The 23013-nt window shown below is 41.8% G+C and overlaps 1 protein-coding gene across 1 annotated transcript; it reads left to right on the top strand.

The window, feature by feature from the left end:
• Positions 1–4254: 4254 nt before the first annotated feature.
• On the top strand, positions 4255–19037 carry SMIM23 (small integral membrane protein 23). The gene is made up of 4 exons (XM_044916671.1): positions 4255–4344; positions 18257–18308; positions 18505–18572; positions 18825–19037. The coding sequence occupies exons 1-4, from the start codon at positions 4255–4257 to the stop codon at positions 19035–19037; spliced, it is 423 nt and encodes a 140-aa protein (XP_044772606.1).
• Positions 19038–23013: the final 3976 nt, after the last annotated feature.

Below are 23013 nucleotides of genomic sequence, written 5' to 3'. Positions count from 1 at the left end.
TTTTCCCAAGGAAGAGGCAATATCTCATGGCAATCAAGAGCCTGGTGGGTTGAATCAGACCCACAGGGTTCAGATCTCAGCTCTGGCTCTCACTAGCTCTGTAACTTTGAGAAAATAACCAGAGCCTCAGTCTCCTCATCTGTAAAATGGGGATAGTGATATTATTTATTACCTAGAATTGTAATGATAATACAGTGAGCCCACACATGTGAAGCACAGTGCCTGGTACTCAGTCATTTCTTGAAATGTCTTAGCTGTGGATGATAAGAAGAAGAAGAGTATGCTGGAGAAGGAAGAAGGATAAGGAATGGAGATTGTATGAAATCCCTAGGTGCTAAGCTAAGGTAGTCATGGAGTTGGACAGGGAGGAGAGAATAAAGCTACTTTTGATATTTCAAATGTTTAATGGGAATCCCACATCTACTTATCCACAATAAAGCCACAAAGGATAACAAGAATTGCAACTTTCTTTGCTTTTGGATGAAATTACATTAACTACTTATGGTCAACTAAAAGACTTTGGAAATAAATAGACCTGAACTAAGCCCCCAGGTAAGGTGTGTGACCTTGAGTAAGGAGAGTAACGTCCCCCACAGAGAGACTGACAACACTGACCTTGCAGGGCAGTTACAAGGATTAAATGAGATAATGTATGGAAAGCACTTAACATGGGGTCTGGCACAGAGTCAGTACTCAGTACGTGACAGCCACTATGGCTAATATCCTTCCCTAGCCTCCCTGGGGCTCAGCTTCTTCATTGGTAAAATTAAAAATCATACCACCTGCTTTACTCATTCAACAAATATTTACTGAGCCAAGTACAATGAATACAAAAATGTATTCACCAGATGCAGTTCATGTCCTCTCAGAGCCTACAGTTTGAAGTTGCTCATTATTCATCCATTCAACAAATATTTTTACTGAACATTTAGTATATAACAAGCTGCATAATGGGAGTTAGAGACACAATGGCCAGTAAAACAGATTTAATCCCCAAGCATCTACAGAATTATAACCTAGAGAAGATGTAATAAAATCAGCTAGTGAAATGACTAACATATAGTAGGTGCTCAATGGATAAAAGTTATCTAGGTGCTAGTCAGAAGCTGTGTATGTGTATCTTTGGGAAAGTTAGCTCATAAAAATGTTGAAAATTCATGATTTCTTAACACATGAATTTGTTTGATAGATAGGGACTTCGTATGTAAGTGTTGAATCACTGTATAGTACACCTGAAACTAATATTATACTGTATATTAACTGGAATTTAAATAAAAACTTTAAAAAAAAAGAATTGATAGTAAAAAAATTAAAAATTTAAAAATTTAAAATGAATAAAATGAGAAGTCCCAAAAAAATGAAATTTTATTAATTTATTTTTAAAAATTTATTTATTTACATTAGAGAGAGAGAGCACAAATGGGAAGGACAGAGGGAGAAAGAATCTGAAGCAGACTCCGTGCTGAGCATGGAGCCCAATGTGGGGCTTGATCTCACAACCCCAAGATCAAACCTGAGCTGAAACCAAGAGTTGGCCGCTTAACCGACTGGGCCATGCAGGCGCCACTCCCCCGCCCAATATAACATTTAAATATACATTTAACAAAAGATATCTAGCATCTGTATGCTGAAAACTACAAAATACTGATCAAAGAAAACCTAAATAAATGGAGAGGCATTCTGTGTTCATGGATTGGGAAACACAACACAGTAAAGATGTCACTTCTCCCCAAAGTGATCTATAGATTTAATGTAATTGCTATCAAAATCCCAGCCAATGGGGTGCCTGCATGGTTCAGTTGGTTAAGCATGTGCCTTCAGCTCAGGTCATGATCTCAGGGTCCTGGGATCAAGCCCTGCTCAGTGGGGAGTCTGCTTCTCCCTCTCCCTCTGCCCCTCCTCCCACTCATGCTTTCCCTCTCTCTCTCAAATAAATAAATAAAACCTTTTTTTAAAAAAAAATCCCAGCCAGCCAGGTTTTTTTGTAGATGTAGACAAACTTGTTCTAAAGTTTATATGGAAAAACACAGACCCTAGAAGTGCTGAAACAATCTTGACAAAGAAGAACAAAGTGGGAGAAATCACTCTACTCAATATTAAGGCTTGCTATATGGCCATGGTAACCAAAACAATGTGGTATTGGTGCCAGACTAGATACAAAAATCAATGAAACAGAATAGAGAATCCAGAAATAGACCCACACAAATTTGTGCAATTGGTTTTTTAAAAAGGTGCAAAAGCAATTCAAAGAAAGAAGGATAACATTTTCAACAAATGGTGCTGGAGCAATTAGACATTCATAGGCAAAAATAACAACAATAAAAAAGAACCTTGATCCCAAACTCACATCTTATATAAAAATTAACTCCATTTTTGGACTGGGCTATAAGACATGAAACTATAAATGTTTTTAAAATAGGAGAAAATCTTGTGTTTCTAGGGCTAGACAAAGTTCTTAGCCTTAACACAAAAAAACATGATTCATAAAAGAAAAATTGATAAACTGGATCCCATTAGAGTTAAAAACTTTCTCTGCAAAAGTCCACATGAAGAGGATGAAGAGAAAAACTACAGACTGGGAGAAAATATTTGCAAACCAAACATTCATAAAGGACTAGTATCTAGCACATACAAAGAACTCTCAAAACTCAAATGTAAAAAAAACAAATCCAGTTAGAAAATGGGCAGAAGGGGCACCTGGGTGACTCAGTCAGTTGAGCGTTCAACTCTTGGTTTCAGCTTAGGTCATGATCTTAGGGTTGTGTGATGGAGCTCCATATCAGGCTCTGGGCTCAGCGGAAGTCTGCTTGGATATTCTCTCCCTCTGCCCCTTCCCCTGTGCACACGCTCTCTCTCTCTCTCTCTCAAATAAATAAACCTTAAAAAAAAAGAAAGAAAGAAAGAAAAGAAAATGGGCAGAAGACATGAACAGATATTTCACTGAAGAGGAGATAGAGATGGCAAATAAGTGCTTGAGAAAAGTTTGACGTCATTAACTATCAGGCAAATGCAAATTAAAACCACAATGAGATATTGCCGTATACCTACCAAAATGTCTAAAATTAAAAATAATGAAAACTCCAAGGGCTGGCAAGGAGGAAGAGAAACTGTATTGCTCATACATTGCTGATGGGAATGTGAAATGGTACAGCCATTCAAGAAAACAGTTTGACAGCTTCTTAACAAAACTATTATGCAATTACTATAAAACTCAGCAATTTCCATCTTAGACATCCCAGAGAAATGAAAACTTAGGTTCACACAAAAACTATACAAGAATATCCATATCAGCTTTATTCATAAAAGCCAATAACCAGAAATAGCCCAGACATCCTTCAGTGGGTGAATGGTTAAATAAACTATGTACATACATGCCATGCATGGGATACAATGTGGCAATAAAAAGGAACAAACTGATACACTCAACAACCTGGATGAATCTCCGGAGAATTATGCTAAGTACAAAAAAGCCAATATCCAAAGGTTACATACTATTTGATATAGCATTTTTGAAAAGATAAAATTTTAGAAATGGAGAACAGATTCGGCGTTGCCAGGAGTTAGGGACAGTGGGGGAGAGGGGAGAGGGAGGGCAGTGGGCACCCAAGGGCAACTCAAAAACCTTCTGGCTTGGGAATTCTTCTGTATCTTGACTGTACGGATCCACAAACCTACACACGTGACAAATATTTAGAATTACATACACATCCACAAATGAGTACAAGTGAAACAGGAGAGATCTGAATGAGATTGATAGATTGCACCAATGGCAAATCCTGGTTGTAATACTGTATCACAGGGGATGTAAGATGTTACCATGGGGGGCACTAGGTATAAGGTACACTGGATCTCCTGTATTATTTCTTACTACTGCATGTGTTTTTACAACTATCTCAATAAGGATTTCAACTAAAAATTTTATTGTTTTGTATTTTAAAACTTGCATTTTACTAAACAGTTGAAGATATAGAAGAAAATAGAGCAGAAAAATCATCATCCTGAAATACAATATTTTGCTGCACTTTTTTCTGGTCTTTGTTTTTTACATTTATAGGAAAAAAAAACTGTGAGAGACTGGAATAAAAATCAGGGTGATGATGACAAGGTGGGGTCCTTGCTGTCTCCCACCTTCTATGACATCAGAACTCAGTGTTTGAGGGATACCTGGTGACCAGAGGCCAGGAAGGAGGAGGGCACCCATCTACCTGTCGGGTGGAGCTACCTTGTTCCACCCAGGCAGCCTGACCTGAGGCCATGGTGATCCAACAGGTGGGCAGCAGGGGGCGAGTGGCGGCCGAGCTGTTTGAAAGGAGAAGGGGCACTCACTGTGAGGACAAGAAACAGGTGAGGTCAGACTGGATGTATGCTCCCTTCCTCCCATCTGGGCTCCCTTTGCCACTGCAGACAGACTATAAGGCCCTCAAAGTCAGAAGAGGCCTTCAGCCCGACTCTTCCTGGAGCCCGACCTGGTGGGACGCAGCATGCATGCTTCGGGGCTTCTTCCCCAAGGCCATTACTGACTGACTCTCTTCTTTCATTCCCAGCACTGTCAGCAGAACTTAGGCTCCAGGAGGGCTGAATTGTTTGTTTAGTTTCCTACTAGATCCCTAGTGCCTACAATAGTGCTTGGTGCGTAATAGTGGTTGAATGAATGAATGAGCAAACTGAATAAATAGGATACAGCTGAATTGTAGAGCTCCTGGAGTGTTATTAGGGCTAAAATTCAAACCTCATGAAGATTTAGGTCAAAATGGGAAATGTCATCACTTACAATGCACAGCCCGGTGCTCCCACCCCCTCTCTCTTTCATGACTTACAACATGCCTGAGAGGCACTATTAACAATCTCATTCACAGATGGATAAACCAAAGCTTAGAAAGGCAAAAAGGCCGTATAGCCAGGACCCAGGATTTGAATCAGGTACATCTGATTCCAGGACCCTTAACAAGCTTACCCTACACTCCACTGCCTCCCAGATGGAGAAGTGAGGGAGGCGTGTAAAGAAGGCTGGGAAGGTCACCTAGACCTTGCACACATGGAAAGAGATAGGACTTTATTCTGAGATTAATAAGAGGCCATTGAGGGGTTTTAAGCAGAGCAATGGATGACTGATCTCTATACGTTTTCAAAAGATTTGTTCACTTGTTCATTTGATATACATGCCCCAATTCCTCCTTTGTGCTGGACCTCACAGCAAGATGGGGGCCTTGTGGGGTTCCCATCATGCTCCACCTTTTCTTAAAAAGAGTTGCATAAACACCAAACCCCAGGAAGGCTCTTTTGAGAAAAATCCCCAAAAAAGTTCTGTGTTTCAAGGAATGCTGATATTCTTGTCCCCCCAACCTTGGAGATTTACACTGCTCATTCACAGAGGCTCTGAGAAGTTCTGCAGCAAGGAATTCACTTCACTTTGTTAACTACAGCATTTCCCAAACCGATCTAAAACAGTCACAGCTTTTCTTTTTGAAAGACCTTTCAGGGGCGCCTGGGTGGCTCAGATGGTTAAGCGTCTGCCTTCGGCTCAGGTCATGATCCCAGAATCCTGGGATTGAGCCCCGCATCAGGCTCCCTGCTCAGCAGCTTCTCCCTTTCCTTCTCCTGCTCAACCTGCTTGTGCTCTCTCACTCTCTCTGTCAAATAAATAAATAAAATCTTAAAAAAAAAAAAAAAGACCTTTCAGCATATGTCAAAATCCATTTTACAGATGAAGTAATTGAGGCTCAGAGAGAAGAAATGATTTGGCTCAGGCCCCAAGATAGCATCACAAGGAGAAGAGCTAAAACTTAATCCTGCCCCTGTTTCGCCCTTTGCCCCCCCCACACACACACACAGTACAAAATACAAACCCAGCAGCAAGTGTGCTGGGGAAGACATCATCCTGTAAAGTGCATGGACAGAGGAGTTGTTAAATAGCAGAGCATTCACCAGAGAACACTTAACAGCCATTATAAAGAATGAAACAGTTCTCTGTGTCTTATGCCCAGGGAATATTATTAAGAAAAGAAAAAGTGCCCTTAAGTGTACGATGCAAGGATCTTTGCACTGGGTCTATACACCTGGACAGTCACAGTCCGCCCCCCACTCCCCGGCCAGGTCAAGCTATGGAATAGTCCTGGTGCCCCAGAAGCCTCCTTCAGGCCCTCCCAGCTCATCCCCTTCCCACATAACCATGATTCCTGACCTCTATCATCATAGATGAGTTTTGTATTTTCTTGAATTTCATGTTCATGGAATCAGTGTGTACCTTTATCCCTGGCTTCTTTCGCTCATCCGTGTATCTGTAAGACTCTGCCAGATTGTTGCTTTTTAATTTATTTTTATTTTTAAAGTTCATGATGATAATAATATAGTTGCTAGTATATATAAAGAAAACTATCTGGGGAAGAGGCAAATCATGCAAATCTTTTATCTTCTTTGTGGCGGTAGCAGGTCTAACTCTTGCTTCACAAACTCGGTAAATAAGAAATGTGTTATTTCAAGGCAAATTAAATCTGGCTCAGCCTGCATCTAGTGAGTTGGGGAAAATTCAGTGTCATTCAATACTGTGTGTGCCTTAATCCTTTGTCCACTTTTGCTTGCCCTGACACTGTCACTCTCCCAACTCACATTGTCTGTTGAAAATCGGTGTCTCTGAATTCGCTGTGCTAAGGCCAGCCCAGCCACACGGCCGAGCAGTGGGTGCCAGGCCCCTCCCAGACTCAGACTGCCCTTGTCTCTTCTCCCACCTCTCTAAAAGACCCCTTTCTCCTCTCTTAATCCTGGCACGTCCACCAGAATCTCCTAAATGACCTTGGACTGACGCAGGCACCAGTGAGCAATGTTGTCTCCAGGTAGCTCCTTCGCTCCATCCTGCCTCAAAACACTATGACAAGACTTCCCAGTAACGGGCCAGGCTAGCCTTCCCACTGGAGCAACCACAAAATGCACGACATCTGTGAGGCAGCCAGTCTTGGGTGAGGGCCACCAGGCAGCACAAGAGTGCCATCCCGGAGGAAAGGAACACTCGTGACAGCCTCCACTCTTTCCCAGCGGTGGCTGCACCGAGGTAGAGGCCAAGCATGGCACCGCAGTCCTGCTGAGCTGCGGGGCGGTGGGGGTGGGGGGCAGCTAAGGCACCAGACTCTGCAGGACGAGGCCCTGGAGAGGGGAGAGAGCTGCTCACCCAGGGGTTCCCCATGACTCCTTGGCAGAGGGCTGGGATGCGCATGCCAAGGGCTGGATTAGCCGCTCTCACCAGAGTGGCTGTTCTGCCCTTGAGAACAGAGCGGAGATCCTGGAAATCCAGCAGCGCTGGAGGTTGCCGGAATTCCGGCCCAGCTAGAGCAGAGGAGCTCCATAACACTCAGGCATCCATTTGAGAGCACACATACACAGACATGGACACGCATCTATGCACACACATAAACAGACATGTATGTGTATATATACATGCACACACACATATACATACATATATTTGGAAAAAAAGAAAACTTTAGAAGCAATGCCTAGAGGCACCTAGGTGGCTCAGTCGGTTAAGCGTCTGCCTTTGGCTCAGGTCATGATCCCAAGGTCCTGGGATCGAGTCCCACATCAGGCTCCCTGTTCAGCATGGAATCTGCTTCTCCCTCTCCCTCTGCTCCTCCCCTCTGCTTGTGTTCTCTCTCCCTCTCAAATAAATGAAATTTTTTTTAAATCTAAAAAAAAAAAAAGAAACAGCAGCAGCAATGGTCAAAGTTTCCACATTAAGAAGGAAATAAGGAAGAATTAAACTCAACAATAGAAAGAAGAAACAATAAAGATAAAATCAGAACTTAATGAAATAGAAAATGAAAATAATAAATAAAATTAATAAACTTTTGCTTTGAAAAGATTTATAAAATTGGTAAATTTTTCATAGTCTATTTTTTTTAAAAAAAGAGAAAACACAGATTACCAATATCGAGAATAAAAGGGAACTATCACATGTCTACCTCCTATAGACATTAAAAGGATATGAAGATAATATGAGGAATGACTGGATGCCAATGCATTTGCTCACCTAGGTGAAATGTAGAAACTTCTTGGACAACACAATTTACAAAAGTGACTCAAGAAGAAATAAAAAGTCCAAAAGACTACAAGCCCAAAAGATTTCACCAATAAATTCTATAAATCATGTGACCAATCTTACACAAATTCCTTCATAAAATAGAGGTGGAGGAAATGCCCCCTGACTCATTTTAAAGGGGCAACATAACCTTGACTCTAAAACTCCATAAACATATAGAAAAGAAATCTAATCTCTCCATGAATGTAGTTGAAAAGAACAATCTCCACAAACAGTAGCAAATCAAACCCAGCAATATAGAAAAAGGTGAATGCATCATGAACAAACGGCTTCCTGAAGGAACCAGGTTGGTTAGGTATTCAAGTCAATCCATGCAATCTGCCGCAGGCTCAGGCAAAAAAGGGCAGCACTCAAGTCTCTCAGTGGATACAGGAAGTGCATTTCACTAATTCAGCATTCATTCTTGGTAAAATTCTCAGAACAGTAGAAACAGAAGGAAATGTCTTCAAACTGAGGAAGGACAATAAGGAAAAAGCTACAACTACCTCTACTCACACCACGTCCCCCTAAGATACAGCACAAAATTAGGATGTTTGCTTTTGCTGCTTCTATTGGTATTTTACTAGTGATTCTAGTTAATATACAAGGCAAGCAAAAAAGCTAAAGATTTTTTGAAAGATAAAGAGTAGAAAGGATGAAGTAAAACTTCTTCCCAGACAGCATGATTTTTTATATACAAAATCCTAAACTCTATCAGATAAAAAAGAAAGAATTAAGTCATAAGACACAAAATCAATTGTGTTTCTATAGACTAGCAACGAACAATTGGAAAATGAAAATTTAAAAATATACTATTTACAATAGCATCAAAATCCATAAAATACTTCAGAAAGATGAGCATGGCCTCTACACTTGAAAATGAGGAAACATTGCTAAAAATAACCAAAGACAGTGTAATGGAGAGATTCACCATGATCACGGATTACAAGGTATGATATTTTAGAGACATTCTTTCTCACCAAATTGAACCACAGTTTCAATGTAATACTAATCAAAATCCCAGCAGGGTTTTTTTTATAGAAACTGAAAAGGTTGATATATACATATATATGTGAAAATGCAAAGGATCTAGGGTAATCAGAACAAATTTGAAAGGAACAAAGTTTAAAAACTCACACTATCTGATTTCAAATGTTACAATAAAGCTGTATGGAGGAGGAGCAAGATGGCGGAGGAGTAGGAGACCTGGATTTCGTCTGGTCCCGGGAATTCAGCTGGATAGGGATCAAATCATTCTGAACACCTACAAACTCAACAGGAGATCGAAGAAAAGAATAGCAACAACTCTCTGAACAGAAAAGCGACCACTTTCTGGAAGGTAGGACGTGCGGAGAAGAATCTGAGGCGATATTCGGGAGGATAGACGGTGGGGGAGGGGCCTCTCTCAGCCACTTCTGGCAAGTGATAGAGGCGCGGAGCACAAAATCGGAACTTTTAGAAGTCGGCTCCGCTGAGGGACGTCGCTCCAGTGGCTAAGCGGGGGGGTGAAACCCTCGTGGGACAGTGTGGTCTCAGGACCCTCAGGGTCACAGAAAGACCAGGGGTGCCTGAGTGCGGCAGAGCTCCCAGGTATCGGAGCAGGGAAGCCGGCTGCAGAGGCGGAGCCCAGGCGCGGGCTCTCAGCTTGGGGTGGCCATAAACCGTGATCCGCGGCACAGTCGGGCCACTGCTCCTCCAGCAGGGACCCAGCAAGCGGCAGATCCGGGGAGACTCACCTTCCTCCCCCAGGAGGAGTGGCGCGGGAGCGCACCGCAGGGATCTGCTGGGTTTGGAGACTCCACACGGTGTCGGGTGCCAGAGATAGAAACGCTCGGTCACAGGCTGGGTGAGCACAGAGTGCGGCCGGAGACCAGGGAGACCGGAGTGACTGACTGCTTTTCTCTGGGGGCGCACTGAGGAGCGGGCCCGAGTTCTTGGCTCCTCCGGGGTGGAGATTGGGAGGCCGCCATTTTCACTCTCGGCCTCCAAAGCTGTACGGAAAGCTTGCAGGGAACAAAAGCTCCCGAGAGCAAACCCGAGCAGATTACTTAGCCTGACCAGGCAAGGGTGGGGCAAGTCTGCTCCGGCAAAGACATTTGGAAACCACGGCAACAGGCCCCTCCCCCAGAAGATCAGCAAGAACAGCCAGCCAAGACCAAGTTTACCGATCAATGAGAACGGCAGAACTCCAGCGCTAGGGGAATACTGCACATAGAATCCATGGCTTTTTTACCATGATTGTTTAGTCTTTCAAAGTTAATTTTTTTAATTTTCTTTTTTCTTTTTCTTTTTTTTTAATTTTTCTTTTTCCCTTTTTCAACCAACATTTTATCAATCCCTTTTTTAAAAATCTTTTTTATTTTTCATTTTTAGAGTCATATTCTATCCCTTCATTGTAGTTAACCTTATTTTTTGTATATATATATATAAGTTGTTCTCTCTTTAAAATTTTGGGATACAGATTCTTCTAACAGACCAAAATATACCCTAAATCTCTAGTGTATGGCTTTGTTCTAGTCTCCTGCTTGATCACATTCTCTCCCCATTTTTTTTAAATTTTTCTTTTTTCAACCAACTTCTCAATTCCTTTTATAATTTTCTTTTATAATTTTCATCTTTACAGTCATATTCCATCCCTTCATCGTATTTACCCTTATTTTTATACATATACAAGTTTTTCTTTCTTTAAAATTTTGGGAGGCAGTGTCTTCTAACAGACCAAAATATGCCCAAAATGTAGGGTGTGACACTAATCTATTCACCAGCCTGATCATATTTGATCATATTCTTTCTTTCTTTCTTTCTTTCCCTTTCTTTTCCTCCTGGTTTCGGGTCTCTTCTGATTTGTTTAGTGTATATTTTTCTGGGGTCGTTGTTACCCTGTTAGCATTTTGTTCTCTCATTCATCTGTTCTTCTCTGGATAAAATGACAAGATGGAAAAACTCACCTCAAAAAAAAGAACAAGAGGCAGTACCAACTGCCAGGGACCTAATCAGTACAGATATTAGTAAGATGTTGGAACTAGAGTTTAGAATGATGATTATAAAGATACTAGCTGGACTTGAAAAAAGCATAGAAGATACTAGAGAATCCATTTCTAGAGAAATAAAAGAACTAAAATCTAACCAAGTCGAAATCAAAAAGGCTATTAATGAGATGTGATCAAAAATGGGGGCTCTAATGGCTAGGCTAAATGAGGCAGAAGAAAGAATTAGTGATATAGAAGACTAAATGATGGAGAATAAAGAAGCTGAGAAAAAGAGAGATAAACAACTACTGGATCACAAGGGCAGAATTTGAGAGATAAGTGATACCATAAGATGAAACAATATTAGAATAATTGGAATCCCAGAAGAAGAAGAAAGAGAGAGAGGGGAAGAAGGTATATTGGAGCAACTTATAGGAGAGAAATTGAAAGTGAGGGGGTGGAAAACCATTTACCATGCTAATGGACATCAAAAGAAAGCTGGGGTGGCCATCCTTATATTAGACAAATTAGATTTTAAACCAAAGACTATAATAAGAGATGAGGAAGGACACTATATCATACTTAAAAGGTCTGTCCAACAAGAAGATCCAACAAGTAAATAACTATGCCCCTAACATGGGAGCAGCCAATTATATAAGCCAATTAATAACAAAATCAAAGAAACACATCGACAACAATACAATAATAGTAGGGGACTTTAACACCCCCCTCACTGAAATGGACAGATCATCTAAGCAAAAGATCAACAAGGAAATGAAGGCTTTAAATGACACACTGGACCAAATGGACTTCACAGATATATTCAGAACATTCCATCCCAAAGCAACAGAATACACATTCTTCTCTAGTTCCCATGGAACATTCTCCAGAATAGATCACATCTTAGGTCACAAATCAGGTCTCAACTGGTACCAAAAGATTGGGATCATTCCCTGCATATTTTTGGACCACAATGCTTTGAAACTAGAACTCAATCACAAGAGGAAAGTCGGAAAGAACGCAAATACATGGAGGCTTAAGAGCATCCTACTAAAGAATGAATGGGTCAACCAGGAAATTAAAGACGAATTAAAAAAATTCATGGAAACAAATGAAAATGAAAACACAACTGTTCAAAATCTTTGGGATGCAGCAAAGGTGGTCCTAAGAGGAAAGTATATAGCAATACAAACCTTTCTCAAGAAACAAGAAAGGTCTCAAATACACCACCTAACCCTACCCCTAAAGGAGCTGGAGAAAGAACAGCACATAAAGCCTAAACCCAGCAGGAGAAGAGAAATAATAAAGATCAGAGCAGAAATCAATGAAATAGAAACCAAAAGAACGGTAGAACACATCAACGAAACTAGGAGCTGGTTCTTTAAAAGAATTAATAAGATTGATAAACCCCTGTCCAGACTTATCAAAAAGAAAAGAGAAACGACCCAAATAAATAAAATCATGAATGAAAGAGGAGAGATCACAACCAACACCAAAAAAATAAACAATTGTAAGAACATTATGAGCAACTATATGCCAGCAAATTAGATAATCTGGAAGAAATGGATGCATTCCTAGAGACGTATAAACTACCAAAACTGAACCAAGAAGAAATAGAAAACCTGAACAGACCCATAACCACTAAGGAAATTGAAGCAGTAATCAAAAATCTCCCAACAAACAAGAGCCCAGGGCCAGATGGCTTCCCAGGGAAATTCTACCAAACATTTAAAGAAGAATTAATACCTATTCTTCTGAAACTGTTCCAAAAAATAGAAATGGAAGGAAAATTTCCAAACTCATTTTATGAGGCCAGCATTACCTTGATCCCAAAACCAGAAAAAGCAAAGACCCCAACAAAAATGAGAATTACAGACCAATATCCCCGATGAACATGGATGCAAAAATTCTCACCAAAACACTAGCCAATAGGATCCAACAGTACATTAAAAGGATTATTCACCACGACCAAGTGGGATTTATTCCTGGGCTGCAAGTTTCATTCAACATCTGCAAATCAATCAATGTGATACAATCATTAATAAAAGAAAGAACAAGAACCATATGATCCTCTCAAGATGCAGAAAAAGCATTTGACAAAGTACAGCATCCTTTCTTGATTAAAACTCTTCAGAGTGTAGGGATAGAGGGTATATACCTCAATATCATAAAAGCCATCTATGAAAAACCCACAGCGAATATCATTCTCAATGGGGAAAAACTGAGAGCTTTCCCCCTAAGGTCAGGAACATGGCAGGGATGTCCACTATCACCACTGCTATTCAACATAGAACTAGAAGTCCTAGCCACAGCAATTAAACAACAAAAATAAATAAAAGGCATCCGAATCAGCAAAGAAGAAGTCAATCTCTCCCTCTTTGCAGATGATATGATACTTTATGTGGAAAACCCAAAAGACTCCACCCCAAAATTGCTAGAACTCATACAGGAATTCAGTAAAGTGGCAGGATATAAAATCAATGCACAGAAATCAGTTGCATTTCTATACACCAACAACAAGACAGAAGAAAGAGAAATTAAGGAGTTGATCCCATTTACAATTGCACCCAAAACCATAAGATACCTAGGAATAAATCTAACCAAAGAGGCAAAGAATCTGTACTCAGAAAACTATAAAAATACTCATGAAAGGGCACCTGGGTGGCTCAGTTGGTTAAGCGACTGCCTTCGGCTCAGGTCATGATCCTGGAGTCCCTGGATCGAGTCCCGCATCGGGCTCCCTGCTTGGCGGGGAGTCTGCTTCTCCCTCTGACCCTCCCCCCTCTCATGTGCTCTCTCTCTCTCTCTCTCTCATTCTGTCTCAAATAAATAAATAAAATCTTTAAAAAAAAAAATACTCATGAAAGAAATTGAGGAAGACATAAAGAAATGGAAAAACGTTCCATGCTCATGGATTGGAAGAACAAATATTGTGAAGATGTCAATGCTACCTAGAGCAATCTACACATTCAATGCAATCCCTATCAAAATACCATCAACTTTTTTCAAAGAAATGGAATAAATAATCCTAAAATTTGTATGGAACCAGAAAAGACCCCGCATAGCCAGAGGAATGTTGAAAAAGAAAAGCAAAGCTGGCAGCATCACAATTCTGGACTTCCAGCTCTATTACAAAGCTGTAATCATCAATACAGTATGGTACTGGCACAAAAACAGACACATAGATCAATGGAACAGAATAGAGAGCCTAGAAATGAACCCTCAACTCTATGGTCAACGAATCTTCCACAAAGCAGGAAAGAATGTCCAATGGAAAAAAGACAGTCTCTTCAACAAATGGTATTGGGAAAATTGGACAGCCACATGCAGAAGAATGAAACTGGACCATTTCCTTACACCACATACAAAAATAGACTCAAAATGGAGAAAGACCTAAATGTGAGACAGGAGTCCATCAAAATCCTAGAAGAGAACACAGGCAGCAACCTCTTCGACCTCAGCCACAGCAACTTCTTCCTAGAAACATCGCCAAAGGCAAGGAAAGCAAGGGCAAAAATGAACTATAGGGACTTCATCAAGATAAAAAGCTTTTGCACAGCAAAGGAAACAGTCAACAAAACCAAAAGACAAATGACAGAATGGGAGAAGATATTTGCAAATGACATATCAGATAAAGGGCTAGTATCCAAAATCTGTAAAGAACTTATCAAACTCAACACCCAAAGAACAAATAATCCAATCAAAAAATGGGCAGAAGACATGAACAGATATTTCTGCAAAGAAGACATCCAAATGGCCAACAGACACATAAAAAAGTGCTCAACATCACTCAGCATCAGGGAAATCCAAATCAAAACCTCAATGAGATACCACCTCACACCAGTCAGAATGGCTAAAATTAACAAGTCAGGAAATGACAGATGTTGGCAGGGATGCAGAGGAAGGGGAACCCGCCTACACTATTGGTGGGAATGCAAGCTGGTGCAGCCACTCTGGAAAACAGTATGGAGGTTCCTCAAAAAGTTGAAAATAGAGCTACCCTACAACCCAGCAATTGCACTACTGGATATTTACCCCAAAGATACAAATGTAGTGATCCGAAGGGGTACGTGCACCCTAATGTTTATAGCAGCAATGTCCACAATAGCCAAACTATGGAAAGAGCCAAGATGTCCATCAACAGATGAATGGATAAAGAAGATGTGGTATATATATACAATGGAATATTATGCAGCCATCAAAAAGATGAAATCTTGCCATTTGCAACGACATGGATGGAACTGGAGGGTATTAAGTGAAATAAGTCAATCAGAGAAAGACATGTATCATATGACCTCACTGATATGAGGAATTCTTAATCTCAGGAAACAAACTGAGGGTTGCTGGAGTGGGGGGTGGGGTGGGAGGGATGGGGTGACTGGGTGATAGACATTGGGGAGGGTATGTGCTATGGTGAGTGCTGTGAACTGTGTAAGACTGATGAATCACAGAGCTGTACCTCTGAAACAAATAATACATTATATGTTAAAAAAAAAAAAAGATAGTTGAGAGGGAAAAATGAAGGGGGAGAAATCGGAGGGGGAGACAAACCATGAGAGACTATGAACTCTGAGAAACAAACTGAGAGTTTTAGAAGGGAAGGGGTGGGGGGATAGGTTACCCCAGTGATGGATATTAAGGAGGGCACATATTGAATGGAGCACTGGGTGTTATACGCAAACAATGAATCATGGAACACTACATCAAAAACTAATGATGTAATGAATGGTGACTAACATAACATAATAAAATTAAATTTTAAAAAAATTTTAAAAAGCTGTATGGTCATCTAGATAGTGTGGCATTGACATAAGATAGATAGAGAAAGGAATGGAACAGCATAGTGACGGTGGAAAGAGCTGTTACGGATTGAACTGTGTCCTCCAAAATTCACATGTGGAAGCCCCAACTGTACTTGGAAATAATTAAGGTTAAATGAGGTCATAAAGGGTGGGGCTCTACTCCAATAGCACTGATGTCCTTATAAGAAGAGAGATACCAGGGAGGCACAGAGAAAAGGCCGTGTGAGGACACAGGGAGAAGGCAGCCTTCCAGAAGCCAAGGAGAGAGGTTTCACCAGAAACCAACCCTGCCTCACATCTTGATCTTGGACTTCCAGTTTCCATGACTGTTAATTTTTATTAATAGTTAATGTTAATTTTTGTTTAAGCTGCCCAATCTGTGGTATTCTGTTATAGCAGCTCCAACAAACTAATACAGATTTAGCACTGACATAAAGATTGATATATAGATCAGTGAAACAGAATGGAATCCAGAAGCAGACCCACATAAATTTGGTGGGCATATTTTTGACAGAGAGCAATGCAATCCAATGAATAATTAGGCTTTTTAAACAAATAATTCTAGAACTGGACATTCATATGAGGAAAAGAATCTTGACCCCTCCTTCACGGCATATACAAAAATTAATTCAAAATGGACCATCTACCTAACTGGAAAATTAAAACAATAAAATGCCAGGAAGAAAACAGAGGAGAAAAATCTTCACAACCCTGAGTTAAACAAAATTTTTTAGATTGCACACAAAAGGCATAACCATAAAGGGAATATGTTTGATGATTTGAACTTCATAAAACTTGAAACCTTTTAACTTTCAAACACCCTGGTAAAATGAAGAGGCAAGCCACAGACCTGGAGAAAACAGTCACAATACAAACATCTGACAAAGAATGTATATCCAAAATAAGTAAAGAACTACTAAAACTTAATAAGAAGACAAATTGCCCAATAAAAAAAATGAACTGGGTTTTTAATAGACACGCCCACAAAGTAAGATATGTGAATTATGATCAGTAAGCACATGAAAAGATGCTCAACATCTGCTATGGATTGAATGCTTATGTCCCCCCTAAATTCATATGTTGAAATCCTAACTCCCAAAGTGCTGGTTTTAGGAGTTGGGGGTCTTCAGGAGATGATTCGTGAGAGTGGAACCCTCTTGAATTGGAGTAGTGCCCTGATTTAAAAAAATAAAAATAAAAGACCCCAAAGAGCTCTCTCTGCTCTCCACCATGTAACGATACAATGGAAATGGATGGAACCCAGAAGATCGCCCTCACCAGAACCTGACCATGCTGGCCTCCTGGTCCCAAACTTCCAGCCCCCGGAACAGTAAGAAATAAATTTCTGTTGTTTATAAGCCACCTGGTCTGTGGTACTTTGTTATAGCAGTGCAAACGGACTCAGACAACATCATTCATCATTGCGGAAGTGCATATAAAAACTAGATCGAGGTACCACTACACAACCAATAGAATGCCTAAAAGAATTTTGCCAATAGGAACGTGGAGCAACTAACATTCTCAGGTTGCTGGTAGAAATGTAAATTGGTTCAAACCCCTTGAAAACAGGTTGGTGGTTTCTTATCAAATTAAACATGCACCTGCCATATGACCCAGCATCTGCATTTCTGGGTGCTAACCCAAGCAGAATGAGAACATGTGTCCACCCAAACAGTTGTATCCAGGTGTTTATAGCAGTTTTATTCATGATCATCAGAAACTAGAAACAGCCCAAAGTCCGTCAGTAGGTAAAGAGATAAATTGTACCATATTCATACAATATATTACTCATCAATAACACTGAACACACGAACATGGAGACAACTCAGAAGCATTATGTTGAGCAAAAGTAGCTAACCACAAAAGACTATGAAGTTCCATTTATGCAGTTATAGACCAGGCAAAATTACTCCATAGTGACAAAGCAGATTAGTGGATCCCTCTGGCAGGGTGAGGGTAAGGAGGGAACAGACTGTAAAAGGGTATAAGGGAACTTCCCGGGATGATGGAAATGTTCTTTCTCTTGAGTGGGATGGTAGTCCACAGGTGTAGACATGTCAAAACTCATCAAACTGTACATTTAAAATGTGTGCATTTTATTGTCTGAATTATACCACAATAAAGTTGATTCCTTTTAAAGATCATTTAGAGCAAAAATGTAAAAGCAAGGCAAGGAATGAGAACAGAAGTGGGCCTTCTCAGCAGAGAAAAGGGAGGGAAAACTCCAGTGGAATGTCACTGGGCTGCCATGTTACCTACTTCTGCAATGTTTGGGGGTTTTGTAGTAAGCATGCATGCCATAGATAACTGGAAAAAAGTTAAACTCTAAGAACGATCTTACAGCACCGCTCTGTGAGGGCAGCAGGGATGCCTGCCCCCCAGTGAGTCACTTTCCTTCCTCCTCTTCTTGCCACCAGACGCTGTTGGCATTGCTGATCTTGGTGCTGTACGTGGGCACAGGAATATCAGGTGAGCATTCTGGAAGCTGAGAAAGGAGGAGCCGAGTCCACCCGGAGTCAGGAGGGGTATTCTGGAGATGGCTGCATGTCAATGGGGCCTCCAAAACTTGCCTTCTCTCCCCTTCACCCACTGGGATGACCAACCATGTTCATTTCAATGACTGCTCATTTGCCCTTGTTAAGAGGTGATGTTTGTGCTGTTTCAGGAAGAAGTTGGGAAGTGTCAGAAAGGATCAGAGAATGTAACTATCCCCAGAATCCTGTGGCTTCCCAGGTAACATATTCAAAAAAGGTGCTGAGGGGATGTCAAGTTTGACTGAGGAAATCTGGGAAGGCTTCTCAGAGGTGTCATGGGCGAGCTGGATCTTGAAGGATAAGTAGGAGCTGGCCAGGTGGAGAAGGTGGGGATGGGCACTCCAGAGAGAAGGAATAGCATATGCAAAGGCTCAGAAAACTTTTTGAAACCAGTGGCAAGGGGGTCCTACGTGAAAAAGCTCAAGATGCAACTCTGATGTCTGCCTTTCAGGGATTTGAATACCAGACCAATGAACCCGCAGAAGAGCCAATAAAGGTCATCAGGACCTGGTTGAAGGAAAACGTGCATGTTTTCTTGGAGAAGCTAGAGAAAGAGGTGCGAGAGCTGGAGCAGCTGGTCCAGGACCTGGAGGAGTGGTTAGATGCTCTTCTGGGAGAGGGGCACCCGGAGGATCCCTGCTCCAACTTCAAAATTCACCTGTGAGGGCCAGGGCTGGAACCTGGGGAGAACGCCAAGCGGAAGGAAGCGGGGGGTGGGGCGGGGGGAAGGTTGCCAGGGGCTCCTTAATAAGGGCTGAGCTGTGACACTTGAATGTCAAAGCAGGCAAGAAAATAAAATAGTTGGGACACTAGAACCTTGCTGGTTCATGAACACTGTCAGGACGACCCCAAGGCTCTGCTGAGATATCCTCCAGCCCACCAGAACTCTGGCACATTGGAACCAAGCCAACCTCCGGGTCAGGACCCTTGCCCACTTACCTGAGATATGGTGCAAATTCCCTAACCTCTCAGAGACAAAACTGCCTCATTAGTAAAAATCAGGGATGCCAATTTGCCTCAGAGCATTACAGTGAGGACCAGACGTGTATGTGCATAGAGTAGGTGCCTGATAAACAGTTCTTCCTTCCTTCCTTTCTTCCATTCCTTTTCCTTCCTCCCTGGAACTTAGCAAGACTCTGGTTCTGGAGTGTATAGATGTTATGGGGCAACTCAACTCTCAGACACTGCTGCTGAGAGCATAAATTGCCAAAAACCCCGTGCAGGGGAATTGGTGATAGCATTCAAATTCACATAGCAAAACAAAGGACCAGTAGGGCCCAGTTTCAGTTAGTAGAGGTGCAGCCAAACAGTGGATACCCTGTAGCTATGAAAAAGAATGAGGACGCTTTCCTACTGATAGAGAAGTGTCCACAGAAAAAGGTTGTTAAATGAGAGAAATCAAGGCGTAAGAAGAGCATGGGACAAGAATCTATATTTCATTGTTGTTGATGATGACGATGTTATTGAATGTGCAAGAAAACGCTAGAAGGATACAAAATGGTGGGGGGGGGCAGATTGGGGAAGTTGAAAGTGGGCAAATGTACGACCAGGATGAAAGAGAAACTTTTCACACTCTTTTATTTTCAGACTACATGATTGTTTTGCCTATTCAAATATTTTTAAAAGAAAATTACCCATTATTTTGCCCACAGAGAAGCACAGGAATACAGTGTATACAAGCAAAATAAGAATATCACTATGTTGAGGGGCGCCTGGGTGGCTCAGTTGGTTAAGCGACTGCCTTCGGCTCAGGTCATGATCCTGGAGTCCCGGGATCGAGTCCCGCATCGGGCTCCCTGCTCAGCAGGGGGTCTGCTTCTCCCTCTGCCCTCTTCCCTCTCGTGCTCTCTGTCTCTCATTCTCTCTCTCAAATAAATAAATAAAATCTTTAAAAAAAAAAAAAAGAATATCACTATGTTGAAATTATGAGTGACTTAATTTTTTTAAACAGTGCTAAGAGAAAACCCTCTCTTTTGATTAACTTATTTTGATTAAACAATGATAATTCTTATCTAGGATTTTCCCTTGACTTCCAGGAAGTTCAGCGTTTAGTTGTCCATGGTGGGAATTATATCTGCCTCACTTTTTTGGACCATTCGCCCCTTTCTAAGATTTTTTGTTTTCCAATTTTAATGGAGCTATTATATACATGCCAACTGTTAGAACCACCTCAAATCTCTGGAAAGTCAAGAGGGGTCCAATTCAAATCATCTCATAGAAAATCTGACTGACAGGGAATGGCACAGAAATTCTGTTTGCTGGGAGGAATTATTCAATTGCCACTTGGGAAGGAAAAAGTCTTTGCAAGTTACAGTCACAGTTTTGCCGCTTTGAGTATATGTCAGGGGGTGGGGACCAGAATCTGTTTTTCTCCTTTGCAGCTATTTTAGCAAGTGTTCTGTAGGAAGGTCTGATAATGATATTTCTTTGCATTTATTTTTACTGTTACTCTAAAGGCTATAATAACATACCCAAAATCATGTACATGGGCTCTACTGGTATTTAGAGGGTTCCCAGGCAGAATTTTGACTATATACACATTTAGCCGAACCCACACTTCAGCCTCTAACTCCTATCTAAGTTGCAATTGTATTGTACCTGTAATATATATCTGTGTATATGTTTATGTTTACATATTATATATATTTATATGTTTTCTTTTATATATATGATATAGTTGTAAATATTTTTTATAAAACATATATGTATATAAAATTGGAGGAGACGTGAATTAAGATTTTTTTTTTAAGATTTTATTTATTTATTTGAGAGAGAGAGAATGAGAGAGAGCACATGAGAGGGGGGAGGGTCAGAGGGAGAAGCAGACTCCCTGCCGAGCAGGGAGCCCGATGCAGGACTCGATCCAGGGACTCCAGGATCATGACCTGAGCCGAAGGCAGTCGCTTAACCAACTGAGCCACCCAGGCGCCTGAGACGTGAATTAAAAAAAAAAATGGAGCCTAGATCCTTGAGCACTGAAACCACCCCTGTGGTTATTAGCAGAGCCTTTGAGCAAAGGAGTCACACCCTGAAAGCTCTCAGGCGTTACCCCCACACACCCACACACAGGGCCTGATAGAAACAGCCCATGCTGGTGTGGGGTTGCCGCCCACTGCTGGTGGTCACTTTTGGGATGTTGGCTTGTGAGCCCATAAGAACAGCAAGCCACTCAGCGCGGCTCAGGCAATGAGGGTTTGTTGTGGCGCAACACGGGAGCCAGAATCTCATGGAAATCAGGAGCATACCATAACTTGGGATCCTGGAGACTGGAACAGGAAGGTATTTAAGAACCCAGGGTATCCACCGAGGTGCTCCAGGAGCCTCGTCGCAAGAATCTGGGAGCTTACCTCTAGCTTTCCACTTTTACCTTCACTTGGCCGCTCTCTGGGTCTCTGCTTCTCTTTGTGTGTCTGCCCCCTATCTTCCTGCTTCCAATGGCTTCCTTGCCCCCCACTCTATCTAGCCCTGCTTCAGCTCAGCACTTCTGCCTGTGAGTCCTCCTAACTCTAATTTGCTCCTGGTCCCACAAGGCCTCTCCCTTTCTCATGACCTCCCAAACTTCCAGTGACCATACAATTCTGTCTGCACTTCACAGATCAGGCTCCAGGGGAGTGGGTGGGTTATGATTGACTCATCTCATTAGCTGGAGCTTCTTGTCCTGAGCCAGACTCTGTGCTGACCAGGCTTTGGACTAGATGACCTCGGGGTGACCACCCTCGCCCCCTCCCCCCGCTCCAATCAACTGTGACAGGACAGAGAGGGGAGGATCAAGTACTCCAGAATGGAGCTACCTCATACGAGAAACAGCCTGGGCCCCTTCCTGACGGGTGGCTCTGGACCGTGTGTAATGACCTCACATTTCCCAAGGTGGTCAGAAATGTGGCAGAGAGAGTGATGGCAACCCTTGTACCACGGAGCCCCAAGAGTCAGTATCAGGGAAGCAGAATTGTGTGAGACAAACATTCAAAGGCTGACTATAATTGCTGAGAATGAGGTGGGAGGCGCTTGGCCACCAGAGTCACCAGAGTCGACATAGGTGAGTGGGTCAGCCTAATCTGGGAATATTTCATTCATTCTCCAGTTCCTGGGTATGAAAAAGACAAATGACACACTTAAAAAGAAGATTATGGGGGTGCCTGGGTGGCTCAGATCATGAATGATCTCAGGGTCTTGGGATTAAGCCCGGCATCAGGCTCCACGCTCAGGGTGGAGTCCGCTCCAGATTCTCCCTCTCCCTCTGTCTCTCCTGCTGCTCTCTCTCTCTCTCTCTCTCTCTCTCTCAAGTAAATAAATAAATAAATAAGTAAATAGAGTGTGACTACCTTTAATGACTTTGAAGTCTTATAATTTCAATGAGTTAGACAAAATGTTGCCCAGTAGATCTATTAAGGGGTCCACTTTCATATCTATAGAGTGGACTTGCCTTTGGGAGAGAAAATGTCTTTTACTTGAGAATACAACTATTTCCAGCTCCTTCCATTCAATCAAGAATAATGCTGCCAGCAGAGCAGGATCTCCCTGCCCCCATCCCAGTCCCCAACCCAACCCCCTTCCAACAACAACCAGCTCCAACTGATTGTGATCTTGCAAGGCCAGGCTTCCCAGCCACTGAAGACTAATTTAAATAGAAAAGGGAGTGG

Source organism: Neomonachus schauinslandi, chromosome 7 (genome assembly GCF_002201575.2).
Source record: "Neomonachus schauinslandi chromosome 7, ASM220157v2, whole genome shotgun sequence".
NCBI classification, from domain to species: Eukaryota; Metazoa; Chordata; class Mammalia; order Carnivora; family Phocidae; genus Neomonachus; species Neomonachus schauinslandi.
This window is presented reverse-complemented; position numbering and strand designations above follow the sequence as displayed.

Coding starts and splice junctions, on each gene's coding strand:
- SMIM23 (XM_044916671.1), top strand. CDS start 4,255: ATGGTGATCCAACAGGTGGGCAGCAGGGGGCGAGTGGCGGCCGAGCTG. Junction 4,345..18,256: donor ACTGTGAGGACAAGAAACAG/GTGAGGTCAGAC, acceptor TCTTGCCACCAG/ACGCTGTTGGCATTGCTGAT. Junction 18,573..18,824: donor AGAATCCTGTGGCTTCCCAG/GTAACATATTCA, acceptor TCTGCCTTTCAG/GGATTTGAATACCAGACCAA.